The sequence below is a fragment of the Trichosurus vulpecula genome, chromosome 5 (assembly GCF_011100635.1).
Source record: "Trichosurus vulpecula isolate mTriVul1 chromosome 5, mTriVul1.pri, whole genome shotgun sequence".
In the NCBI taxonomy this organism is placed as follows: Eukaryota; Metazoa; Chordata; class Mammalia; order Diprotodontia; family Phalangeridae; genus Trichosurus; species Trichosurus vulpecula.
Genome location: NC_050577.1, coordinates 151,888,184 through 151,902,325, shown reverse-complemented (window position 1 = coordinate 151,902,325; position 14,142 = coordinate 151,888,184). Strand labels below are relative to the sequence as shown.

At 38.8% G+C, this 14,142-nt stretch overlaps 1 protein-coding gene across 2 annotated transcripts in view; it reads right to left on the bottom strand.

Moving 5' to 3' along the window:
* PTPN12 (protein tyrosine phosphatase non-receptor type 12) overlaps window positions 1–11,113 on the bottom strand; it is a 97,720-nt gene extending 86,607 nt beyond the window's left edge. The window contains exon 1 of one of the 2 annotated variants that reach the window (XM_036760301.1): window positions 10,967–11,113. In XM_036760301.1, the coding sequence (XP_036616196.1) occupies window positions 10,967–11,065 (99 nt within the window). In that variant the 5' untranslated portion in view covers window positions 11,066–11,113. The remainder of the gene's footprint in view (window positions 1–10,966) is intronic. The other variant, XM_036760300.1, reaches the window with a different exon arrangement.
* Between the last annotated feature and the right edge of the window lie 3,029 nt (window positions 11,114–14,142).

Here is a 14,142-nt window from a genome sequence, read left to right as displayed (position 1 = left end):
GTCTGTTTATAACTCCCATTCATTGCTAAGTTCTGCCTTCTGGAATCATGAAGAATAAATTTACTTCTTCCATATGATAAACCCTGAAATATTCATTTACAGCATGTCCTCAATAAGTCTTATCTTCACCAAGCTAAATACCCCCAACTATTTTAATGATTTTTACTTAGGTGGTATGATTTCAGGGCCCTTTACTATTCTGGCTGCCCACTCGAAATACTCTCTAATTTAATCAATATCCTCTCCCAAATAGAGCTGTCTAGAACTGAACACAATACTGCAAATGTGATCTGACCAGAACAGAGTACAATAGAGCTATTCCTTTCCTAGTCTAAGACATTATGCCTTTTAATTAAGCTCAAGATTGCACCATCTTTCCAGGCTACCATGTTTCTCTTCCTTTAGTAATATGTATATTTCATTAACTAAACTGTAGAAATACTAAGGAAATAAGATTTCTTTTCGTGTGTCATACTGAAACTCCAGTGGCACCATTTTAATATTAAAAAATCTGAAAATATTTAATCGCTCAAGTTAAAAAAAAAACCTACACTCACTATGTTTCTATTTAACTCATGTGTTAGAGGAGGAGAATTCCAAATAAGTAGGGGTTTACCATGTGAAACTATTAAATTATATAGCACCTTCCTAACCCAATGTTCAAGGGTCATCTGTTAAACTTAAAAAAAAACACTATACCTTACTCAACAGGATAAGACATGTGCATTGCATGCGTGTGCATGTGCATGTGTGTGTATGTACGCATAAAACAACTTCAAAAAATGATGTCAGGAATACAAAAGGATTTTCCTGACTGTAGAGAGGTAAAAAAAATTTTCACTCAATAGAAGGATTTGTGATAAAACAGATGTGTTTGACTAAATCAAAATATAAATATTTCTATACTACAAAGACAATGCATTTATTTATTTATTTATTTATTTATTCGATTATTTACTAGATGCATTAAGAGATTTGTTGGCATCTTGAAATCAAAGTTGAATGGGAAGAACAAATTTAAAGCAATTCATATCTATGTGATACCAGTAAACATACTTTCAGAACTCTAGAACGGTCCATATCAGAGTTGTAGTGTTCTCACAAAATCTTACACATCACTCCAATATAGCAATTAACATTTTCTCCCTAAAAATGAGAAAGAGGATGGACAGGCAACCTTAGAACTTATAATAAGAAAGACAATGTATTTAAAATAAACAATAGTAGATTGGGGAAAATATGAGTGGCAAAAGAGATTAAAAACCTGACACCTTAAATACATAAGGAAATAAAAATGGGAATTCCTAATTCATAACAGATGAAGTCAATAAACGATTTTCATGTGAGGAAAACACATTGTGAAAATCATTTGGAAAAAAGAGATGAAAATCAAAATCTGAAGTACCACCTCACTGCTCTGAAGTACCACCTCACATCCATCTAATTGGTGAAAACAATCAAAAGCAATAAAACTCAATGCAAGTATACACTCACATTCATTGCTGGCTGAACTGCCAACTTGTGGGATCTTTTTGGAGAGCACTCTGGCAGAACATGGTAAATTACAAAAAACAATCATGACCTCTGACCTAATAATTGCATTACTAGGAATACATTATGAATTATTATCAAGAACAAAAAGAACTATCTCCTAAAAGATTTTCATGGCAGCATTATGTAATTGTAAAAAACTGGAAGCAACCTAAATATTCAACAGCAAAATTACAGTTGAAATATTGTGGTTCACTAATGTAATGGAAAACTATAATGCAGAGACTGAAAAATGTGAGAAAAACAAAAAGGTCTCAGGACTTTTGTAAAATAATAGAAAAACACCCACACCAACCATGGTCATGAAAAAATGAATTAGGAATCAATGCACAAAAATATTTTAATAGATATTTGGAGAGTGACTCATCTTTCATGCAGAAATTAATTGCGTAGTTACTAAGGAAGCTTAATTGTTTGATGTTAAATGTTAAACTTTTTAAAAAAAATCTTTGCTTTCTTTAAAAGAAAAGCCATGACACTAAAGTCTGAATCTGACAAGGTTACGAATACTGACACAAAGCTACTAAAAATTATAAATGCATCCAACTGACTTTTAAAATGCAAATGTAGAGCTTTATATGCATTCCTATTTCATGTTTTGTTACCCCATTATTCCAACCTATAGATATCCTTTTACATAGTGACTATTCTATCATTCAACATTTACTATCTTTTCTCAGCTTTTTTTCACCTAAAACCGGTATTAGATGACAAAGTGAAAATACACAGGTCACAACCAAAAAGAAAAACAGAAATCCCAAATTTAAAGAACAAGAACTGTAATCACCAAAGTCCTGATCTCCTATGATAAAGAGAAATTATTAATAATGGGTAGGAAAATACATAAATATTAAGGAACCTGTCAGAATTACACAAGATCAAAAAGAGAGGAAATAAAGGATCCTAATATAACACTAAAAAGTAAAGACACAAAACCAGCAATCTTATTCTTAGAAATTTGAGAATTAAACTTACGGTAAGGAAAAATGGACTTTACAAAATTGGTTACTTCTACTTGTAGGCTCTTAGAAAGTCAAAGATAGTAGAAAAAAGAAACTTGGGAAGAAAGGGAAGTAAATAAATTTTAAAACATTCAAAGAGCTAAACTATATAAAATCAAGTCTTCTAAAAAAAAAAAAAGGACTGTTAATCCCTTCTGAGGAGACCCCAAACATTAAGCAAATGTATTATATACTTTCTTTATAGGTAATATAATAAACATAGGAATCAATAAGGAAAACTTGAAAATAAAGATCAATGAATTAAGCATACAACTCCCAAAACTATGAAGCAAATAAACTAATAATCCCAAAACAAACAGAAATACACAAGTCTTGAAAATCAAAGAAATAGAATTGAACACAAAAAGACTACGGAAATAATAAATTGAACTAAGAGCTAGATTTTTTTTTTAAAGGCCCATCAAACATACAAACCATTTGCTTGTCTGATCAAAAAGTGAAGGGGAAAAACGAGATCTTCACTGCCTAAAATTGCATTATAAATTTACACTTAGTTACGCCAAACTTCCAAGGGGATTTACTCCGTAGAATTAAAGACCATTTCTGATTCTTTTTTTAATTAAAAAGTTTTGCACAAACAAAATCAATTTAACAGTAAGAAGGAAAAAAAACTAAAACTTCCTTTAGAAAAACAAAATAAATAATCTTAAAGGAAGTAATAAAAAATTAGGAGTAAAAGGTCCTTAGCATTACAATATCTCAAAGCATACTATAAAGTAGTAATTATCAAAAATATTCTTTTCTGGTTAAAAAAAAAATACATCACTGGAATAGAGCAGATAACCAAAAAACACGGCAATGAACAGAGTAGGTTAGTGTTCAATAAATCCAAGAATCTGAATTAAATGAAGAACTCTCAAATTAACAAGAACTAGAACAAAAAACTGAAAAGCTATTTGGCAGCAATTAGGTTTATATGATCATCTTATGCCGTAATCCAAAATAATTTCCAAGGGTATAAGTGAACTTAAAAGGTCATGTCATAAAAACAAAACTAGGAGAATAGAAAAAAATACCTTTCTAATCTATGGTTTGGGGAAATCCATATAACCAAGACAAGGGATAAAGGACAAAAGACAAAGCAGATAATTTTTTATTTTATAAAACTGAAAAGCTTTGCACAAACAAATTCAATTTGACAATTGAGAAGAAAAACTGGAAATTCAGGGGAAAATCTTTCTATCAAATACTGATAAAGCACTGATGCCAAAATATGTAGTTAACCGATAGCCCTAGTGGGTAAGTGGTCCAACAATATAAAATTTTCAAAATAAGAAATACATCTATCAACCACCATAAGAAACAATGTTGTTTGAAGTCACGAGAGCACATTAAAACAATTCTAAGGTTATACACCCCATACCCAGCAAATTAGGAAAAGTTATATTAATAACAATATTTTTGTGGTAGAAAAACACCAGAAACAAAGTAGATGTCAATTAGAAAATGGCTTATAACTGTAATATAAGTCATGGAATAGTACTATAGAAAATAAAACATGTAAGTATTTAAAGAAACCTAGTAAAACTTACATGAAAAGATGCACAATGCAACTATGCATAACTAAGAAAATATATACAATGACCATGACCAAATAAAGGGAAACAATACTAAAAGACATCAGAACTCAAATCAAATGAAGTGACCAATCTTAACTCCAGAGGCCTGACTGATGATGCAACATATTTCCTTTCAGTTGAAAGATGGTAAGACTACACATGCATAATCAGGCAGATGCTCTCAGACATAAGTCTATGTGTCAGTTTGTTTTGCTTAACTGTACTTCTTTGTTATAAAGAAGTGTGGGGGTTGGGGGTGGAGGAAGAGGAGTACTAGAAAGTGTCAATGACTCTAAAAACCATTAGAGCTTTTTTAGAAGAAAATTTTATGAGAGCAAAATATAAATTTATAGTAATAACTGATAAACCCATCATAAGCTTTAAATTTAATTAAACAAGACCATAAAATAATTTACTGCATTTTGTTCAATTATTATCTTTACAGTATAAGTAAACCCTAGTCAGTTTCACTGCCTTTTCCTCACTCCCTCTACCTACTACACTGTCGCAAAAACTTTCTCAAGAATAATAATTATGATAGCTAATATTCATATACTAGCTATGCAAAGCTAGGTTGTAAAGAGCTTTACAAATATCCTCAAAGCAACCCTGGGAGTTAGCTATTATCACCGTATTACAGATGAGGAAACTGAGGCAAAGATCAACGGTCTTGCCCAGAGTCACAGTTGGCAAGTGTCTTAGGTCAATTTTGAACACAGATGTTAACTCCATCCACTATGCCACTTAGCTACCTCTAAACATTCTCTGAAGCTATGAATATTAAACTGTGAAGCTATGAATATTATACTCCCCAATTTCCCATCAAATCCAAATGTCTGACCATGTACTTCTAAATATTTAACCAAATATTACCTGAATAATTAAAAAAAACCTGTCTCTTTTCATTAAAAAGCAACCTCTAGCTTCTTTTAAAAATGTTGGAGAAGCAGCCAGACTTAAGCACGTTAATCTCCAACCATCCCTCTTTGGTCAACCATATCTTCCCCTATTTTGACTATGGACCTTCAGAGTGTTTGTATGACCATGTTATTTTTACCTACTTCTAGTCTCTCCCCTATATGACATATATACAAGATATATTTATGATGAATTAGAACTAGGAAAGAGGAAAGGGAATAAACACAAAGCACTATGGCACTTTTTTTTAAACAAATATTACCATTTAAGGATTATTCTACAAATTAATCCTATAAACTTCAGAAATCTAGCAAGCACAATGTAATTTTTTAAGAGTCAACAGAAATTCATAGATTAAATCCCATCGTAAATACATGTATAACTTTAATATTGGAAAGTCCATTTGCTTTTGAATTCTGATTAAATTTAGATTCCATAAATTAGCTCTTCACAGCATTCATGCCAATTTTTCTTTAGAAACACATCAATATGAGGGATTTTTTTTTGTCAGCTAAACTCAGTAAAATCTCTACTCTCTACCCAAAGATTCCAAGACAAAGGGATTCTCTGCTTAGGACTATCTACGTAATTGTAGTTAGGTTACCCCTAAATGTTTTGGCCGTGTTCAAAATGCTTTATAAACGCTGATTTTTTTTTTCTTTACACAAGAAACACCTTCAAAATGCAGGTGACCCCCGAGCCTCAGAGCAGTCATTACTGTCATCAACACTTTCTTATAATAAAATTGGTTCCCCATGAAACCACACCCTGTTGGTGCAAGATCTATCTAGGTACTCTGATTTCATTAATTTACACCATGACTAAAGTTTGCCTTTTCTTAACCTTCGGATTTGTACAAGGTTTTGACTTTGCATTTATTTCTTGGTTGTTACCACTAATTGGCTTTAACAATAGTTTGAGTAATGAGAATGACCTAAAATGTAATGTTTTATTCTAGAAATGGCAGTTAAAAGCATCAATAAACTTCTTTAATTTTTAAAAGAAATAAAATATTTTATGTAGCGGAAAAATAATCAACATTTCCTTCTCAGATCTCTTACCAAAGACTTCCCAGAAAGTTAACATCAATCACTAGCATGCATACCTTCTCAGTATCTTGCTTAGTGGGGTGAGTCAATTCATTTAAATTTTTATTTTTAACTTCTATCTAACGAGCAGAGTACTAACCCCATGTTTCGTACTTTTATGCCCTTAATTTCAAAAATATTGAGGTGAAAAAATCCTGCTATTCAGAGAATTCTTATAATTCCTTCAAGGCTCAGCTATGGTACCACCATCCCTTCAACTAAAAAGTGTTTTATTTCTCAATTCAAATATTCCTAGATCTCTTTCTTTCCTATGTTCCCTATCCATATTACAGTAGCTGGGTGTACACACTGTATCTTGGTGTCCCCTTTTCCCCATAATTATAAGCAAAGGGCTATTTTGTTTCTCTCTTTTAAATCCCCAGCCAACAATACAGCAATACCAAAAAGTACTTATTAAGGAACTGCCTGGTGAACCAAGAGGTTAATTGACTAGACCAAGGTCACAAAAGGATTAAATGTCCAAGGACTACCCTAGTAAGCACCTAGAAAAAACCCTTTCATTCAAACAATCCTTCTACCCTTATTCATTTACATAAAAGTTTCCAAGCCAAGATAATGAAAAAAGGAGTAAGTTTTAAAGTGTTATTCCATAAGTTATAATTTTTAATTCAACAAAGTTACCCTGTACTATTCCTGTACTTTTTCATTATCAGTATCATGAAATAGCATTACTGCTATGATAACATCAAAGCATGGCTAAGTCTTAAAGATTATTTGAACCTATCTACAAGGCTTCTCTCATTTGCTCAACTGTATCATTTTAATTGCTATATGCTACCCAAAAAAATTAAAACAAGAATTTATCCCTATTAATATTATAAAAACTTGCTACAGATAGTACTATTGGCATTGGCTTTATTAAATTCTTCTAACCCGTAAATACAAATATGTTTTAAATTTTTTTCCCCTAGGTGTGATAATTGCCTGCAATCTCAATATGGCTGTTTCTACAGTTATCTTCTGATATGTAATTTTCTGCTGTTTCTCCATACTTGAATAGCTAGTTTATATAGCCTTTTAAGATTTACAAAAGGCTTTTCTCACAGCAACCCTGTGAGGAGACAGTACAAGGATCTTAGTTTACAGATGAGTAAACTGTAAACTGAAGCTTGCCCATTGTCACCCAATTAGCTAGTGTAGGGATCAATAAATTGTAAACATTTTTCAAGATTCATCTACTAAAAAGTTCTAGCCCTAGTTCTGCCACTAACAAGTGGTGCAAGTTACCCACCCACCTTTGGACTTTTTATAAAATGTATAAATTATAAAATGATGGTGTTGAACCTGCTGACCTAACGCCACTGCCACTGCCAGTTGTACTATATAATAATCCCTTTCAAAATGTAGTTTAAAAATCTATATTAATAATGAGTTTTAGGGTAAAAATTAATTCTAAGCTATCTCTCACCCCATTACTCTTTCTTTTCTCAACCTCTTAGGACTGGATGTGACCCTCTCTCTTTACATGTCTACACTCTCTCCAAAAAATGTCTCATTGTTTCAACAATCTTCTTTTACAGAAACGGTTCTCTCTCACACACGCACACATTTACACAACTTCCCTCTCAAACTCCAGATCGACGTATTACACAAGATTTCCACCTAGAAGGCCCATCTGTACAATGCACTGCCAGGACCTAACAGCAGAAAATATACAGATCCTTATCTCAAATTTCTGGAAAAAGCACTTGATCCAGTGAGAAGACAAGGGTTTGAACACTATATATAAATGTAACCTGAAGCAAGCCACAATCTCTTTGGGCCCCAGTATTTTCACCAGTGCAATATAAGTTCTGAGGAGAGATCACAATGGTGTAGTGGAAGGAGCACTAGATTTGGACAGTTCAAATTCCAGTACTGCTATTCACTACCCCTCAGTGATCATGGGGAAGATACTTCACTAGGCTTCAGTTTCCTCAAGTGCAGAACTGAACACCTGACTACCTCAAAGGTCTTTTTGAGCCCTAAATTTATGATCCCATTATAAGAACGATTTGGGGTTTTTGTCATAACTCTAGCAGAGTGGCTTGCACATAGTCAGTCCTTAAATAACAGTAAGTGGAATTTAAACAAATCTGTATAATGAATGGGTTGCACTAGATGATTTCTAAGGTGATGTCCAATAAGCTTATAAATCCCTTGCTATGGCAACAGATAAGTTTTACAGAATTTATTTACATATAGCCACACATATGCCAATCTCAGGAGAGGAAGAAACTGCATCACAATATTTGACAATCAAGTTTGGCTACCTCTTAGTCAAGAATGAACATAAAGCAATCAGATAAGTTCCCTCCTTTTGGTTTTAGAGTTGGTGTGATGAGATAGACCTTAGTCATCAAACCTTGAAACTGGAGTCACCAAGCAATGCCTTACAATTATGCAAGCAAACTGAGATTGAATTTTTTTTTGTTTCTCTCTAAGCAGATGTACTTAGAAATAAAATATTTTCATTATAGACTTGTGTCTAAAATGTAGAGTACAAAAGTGTTCTTCCCCAAGGGCAATGAGAGAAAAATGGCCTCTAACACAATTCAGGTAAGGAAGAAACTTTCAAAGGAATACAAGAAAAGTCCCAAAAGGTATTTCACAGTTCCCTAAAAAGATACTAGTACTGGGAACATGAACTTGAGGTAACGATCATAAAACTACATGTACCAAATCACTAACTTATGTAATCTTTCTCCTTCATAAAGAGAAGTCGCAAGCATTTAATGAAGTAGATAAAAGTATACAAGAAGAGACAGAATAACAAGAAAACATATGGAGAAAGAAGCACTGAAAAAAGTTATTTCTGGAAGTTTATATTTTAAAGTAAACATCTTCCTTCATCCATCCTGGTGTAGTAAAAAAAAAAAAATTAAAAATAGGACCTCCTCAAATCCCAGTTACTGTGAAGAATGACCCCATTTCAAATTATCTCAATATTGAAAATTCTCATCAAAAGAAACAAAATAGAAAATAATATGCACACTTTCCTCCTTAAACGTAGCTCTACTTCTCAAATAAAAAGCACAGAAACATAATGAATGAAATACACAAATCAAGGAGAAATAGCCATTTCCAGCTGATAGGGTTAAACCACTTGCCATACTTTTTTTTTTTTCCTCTTGGGCAAAACTTTATCACTCCAGCCCAAATCTACAATTTCCACATAAGCTTCAAACTATGGTCATCGACACATCTTAGTTCCTTATCTTATTGTTATTGGTTTCATAGAAAAAAAACCGAAAAATAACAAGGCTCTGTAAAGTTATCACAATTCATTATACGATCTAGGATCCACCTTACCAACATGTAAGTAGGGAATTCTGCTCTAAAGCTTTAACTACAAGTCAGTTGGTACTCTTGCTTTAGCCGAAGGATAACCTGAGCCTTAAAAGAAATCTCTCTCTCCTTCTGGATGTTTTCTACCCAGCCCTTTCTACGGATGCCAGCACTACATCTTTTTTATTTTCTAAATATAGTTGTGGGACTATTTGCTCCCTCAGGAGCAAACTCCTTCCCAAGCAGATCTCAGCTCTTAACCCCCTCTCCCCAAACCACCACTGGAACGAGTAAGCACTTCCCAAAGTCCCGCTTCCTCTTCCATTCCCCAGACCTCCAGGGTTTCCAACGCCCCAGAGTCTTGCGCAATATCCGTAGGAGCAACAGCAGCCACCGGCCACCTCCCACCGCCTCCTCCCAGGACGGGAAATAATTCTTGAGGGGTCATTGTACAGAAAAAAAGTGGGGGAGGGAGAACAGTAAATTGAAGGATGTTGCCTCTATTAGCTCCCCTTCTCCAGATATATAACCTGCTGAACTAATCTACCTGCAGACAACTCTATGTCCTTACCATCTCCCACCCAGTCCGTACAGAAAATTGGGGGGGGGGGGGGGAAGGTTATTTCTCAGTTCAGGCCTCCAGTCCAGAGTACCATCGCCTCCGCCCCATCAGAACTATTGTTCCCAAGTTCCCCACCCCCACCCCGGATAGGAAGTGATATTCACATCCCCTCCATTGCCTTCAACAAAATCCCCTAGGAAAAGGCTTCCTTCAGCATTACTTCCCCTCCCTACACCACACACACACACACACACACACACCCCGACCCTAGCTACCATCGCCTCAAATGTGGGTTCTAGGGAGTAAGCTATAGGAATCTCTGTACACTGAACATGTTATCTCTCAAGGAGATGCCTTCTCCAAACGCTGGGGGAGAACCTGAGATATCCGGGCATGGTCAAGTCCTTCCCCACCCAATAACCACCAAGAGCTTGAAAGACACCTAGGAGTTCAATGCTCCCTACACACCAATTTCACCCTCTTCTCTCTTTTCACCCCAATCCTTCCTCCACCCTAGGAAACGCCAGGATTGGGAAGAAAACGCCAACCTGAAGCACCCACTCCCTGGACCCTTCCAGGCACTCAAAGGCAAAGACTGGGCTGGCAAAGGAAGAGGGGCTTCAGGGCAGGAGAGAAGGTGCCCAAATCACTCAGCCTCCACTTACCCCAGTCCCCTAGTCAGAGCCTCAGGGGTGCCCGAGACGGGGGGAGCGGGGGAACAATAGGTGGTCTCCAAGACTAAGGGAGGGGGAACACCGCCTCGCAGCCACTCCCGCTCCACGGGAGGGGGCTGGGAGAGGGACGAGAGCTCGGGGCGGCGGCTGCCCCACCCCCCCACGGCCCCGGGAGCCCCCCCACGCCCGGCAGGTTGGCGTCTGCCCCGCCGCCCCTGGCTCTCGCTGACACCCCCTCCTCAAGCACGGGCAGCCACACAAAGCGACCCCGGGCAGGGTGGGGGCGGTGCGGGGCAGAACTCACCATGAAGTCCCGGGCGAAGTTGTCTTCCCCATTGTGGTCCGGGCTCTTCATGGCCTGGACCCTCTGGATGAATTTCCTCAGGATCTCCACTTGTTCCATCGCCTCGCGTCCTCCCGGCGGCTGCGGCCGCTGGCCCCCCCGCCGCCGCCCGCCCGCCCGGCGCAGAGCCCGCTCCGTCTTCCCCAGGTCGTTCCCCCTTCCCTTCCCCCCCTCCCCGCCCGACCACCGCCTGCCCCAGCGGCCCCTCCCACCCACCCGCTCTCCCGCCAAGCCCGGCCGGCAGCGGCAGCGGCAGAGGCGGCACCGGTGTCCGGCTCACACCCGCACAACTTCCAGGAGCCGTACGAGGGGAAGCGCCGCGTCTCAGCACCAACCCCAGCCCCAAGCTGGTTCCATCCTCCTTCCCCGCCCTCCTTCTCCGCCTCCGCCAGAGACGCCGCCACCGCCGCCGCCGCCTCCGGGACGCGACTCCCCTAGATTGCCCAGCCCCCTCCGCCCCGCACAGCCGACCTCTTTCCCCAGGCGCGCGTCCCCGACGCCGCCCCGACGCGACGCGCGGCCCCGCGACCGCAGCCCCGCCCCAAACGGAACTCCCTGTCAATCCTGCCGGCCCTTCTTTTCTCTTCCAATCTCCGACGTAAAGCACGCCCCCCGCCCAATCCTTAGGGCTCCAACTGGCTGGAAGAGGCGTCGGTTGACTGGTGGAGCGATCACCGCTCTCCTTCCGGGGCCGGGGGTCCCGCCCCTACACTACCCTGGTCGTGAATTGGCAATCCGGAGAATTTGGTCTCCAGGATATCCCCGTCCCGTGGGAGAATAGTTCTTGTAATTTCTTAGGGTTTTGCTCTTATGGGGCCCAGTAGGACCTCAATTGGGTTGAGAAGTATCTAGCTGATACTGAGCTCATACTGAGGAAAAGTACATTCCTGAAACTGTTTAAGCTTCCTCCTTCCTTCCTCTTCCCCCCACCCCCGCCCTCAATCTCTAAGCTGGAACTACAATTCCCAGCATGCAACGTTGGTGGCGGGAGGGGCAGCCGAAGTGTAAAGGGGTGGTGTCTGTGAGGAGGCCTGTAAGGAGTGGGGCTCGCCGGGAATTGTGGTTCTTGTGTCTATGTCAAAAACTGCGTTCCGCAAACAGTAGTCAACTCTTCAGCAGCCATTGGATCTTCCTCTGTTTTCCTGGTGCACGGGTAATCCTGACGGATTCACTAGATGTAGGTGAAACTCTTTTGGGGGAGCTTACTTGCTCACCTCAACCACCCCTTTAAGAAGGTGCTCATACTCGCTAGGCTTAGTCGTTGGTTGAGGAATGTGTCAGCTTTCTGTATAGACAGAACAACCACAGCGCTACTTGGAACCATAGAATACAGAAGTTTTAAGTACATGAAAGGAGCTTTGAAAGCAATTATTATTAACCCATTTATAAAGAGTTTTAAGGTTTACAAAAGGTTTTCCTCACCAACACTCTGTGAGACGGTTGCAAGTAGTATTATTCCCATTTTAGAGATAAGGAAATGGGAGCTAGAGAGGTTTAGAGACTTGCCCAAGGTCACCAAACTAATCTTCAGATACCCTAATTTTTAAACTCTTTCAACCATCTCACTGAGATCAATAAACCTGAAGAAAACAGGCACTGTGTTGTAACAGATAGAGAGGTGGCCTTGAACTTGGGGAAGACGTGGGTTAAATCCTGCCTCTACCGGAGTGTTGTCAGTCACCAAACACTTGGTCGCCCAAACTCTAAAGCTGTAAGATTCAGAAAGGTTCCGGTCTTCGTTGGAAGAGGGCGTTCACTCCCAGGAGCTCCCTAAACAGATGACATCATGGGTCCAGTCCAAAAAAAAATGTTATACGTATAATAAAATGTATAGGTTATGTATGTAAATATAATTACTGTGTGTCCGTGTGTCTGTGTGTCTGTGTGTGTGTGTGCGCGTGTGTATTGTGGAAGGGACCTCAGTGCCCATCTAGTCCAACCCCACATATGAAAGAAATCTAAACTAGAACATCCATGCAAGTGGTCATCTGCTTGAAGAGAAGCCCAGCATTTCTAGGACAACCCTAACAGACAGCTGTAATTACTAGGAAGTTTTTTTTTCTGATGCCAAGCCTGAACTGACCTCTTTGCAACTTCCACTGGGTTCCTGGTTCTGTCCTGTGAAGCCAAAAAGAACAAATCTAGTATCTCCTCTACATGACAGGCCTTCAAATAGTTGAAGACGGCTGTTCTGTTCCCCATTCCCCACCCCCAGGTCTTCTCTTCTCCGGGCTAAACATGCCCCTTTCCTTCAACTAATCCTCATAGGTCATAGACTCAAGGCCACTCACTGTCTTGATTGCCCTGTTCTCCACACTCTCCACACCCAGAATTAAGCACAATTCTCCCCATAAGGTCTGAGAAGGGCAGAATACAGTAGGATGATCGTCCCCCTATTCCTGAAACCTATGGGTCTCTTAATGCAGCTCCAGATTGCATTAGACTTTTTTGACTGCCACAGAATACTACTGATTAATATTGAGCTTGTAGTTCACTAAAACCTCCAGATCTTTTGAACAATAACTACTGTTTAACTATGCCCTACCTTTCCCTACCCTCCACCCCCTTAGATTTGGAAGTGAATTGTTTTCCCCAAGTGTGAGACTATGTTTCTCATCATTAAATTTTATCTTCCTAGATTCAACCCACTGCTCTAGCCTATGGTGTCAAATTCAAATAGAAATGGATCCCTGGGGGGGGGGGGGCACATATTGACTTTAAAACCACTAATTAATATTACCTATGTTGTATTTTTATATATTTTGTTAAACATTTTCCATTTACGTCTTAGTCTGGCTCAACCACACTTAGAGTCCCACAGGCAGTCAGTTTGACACCTCTGCTCTAGCCCATCAAGATTTGATTCTTTTAAATGGTGTTCCTGTATATATTTTGTATATATATACATACATACATACATACACATGCATACATATACACATAGATACATACATACATACACATTCACTTATATATATACATAAACATATATATATGCATATTCCCTTCAACTACCCTAATACTGAGGTCTCATGAATCATACACATCATCTTTCCATGTAGGAATGTAAACAAAACAGTTCAACTTTAGTAAGTCCCTTGCAATTTCCGTTTCTTGATTACCTTTTCATGCTTCTC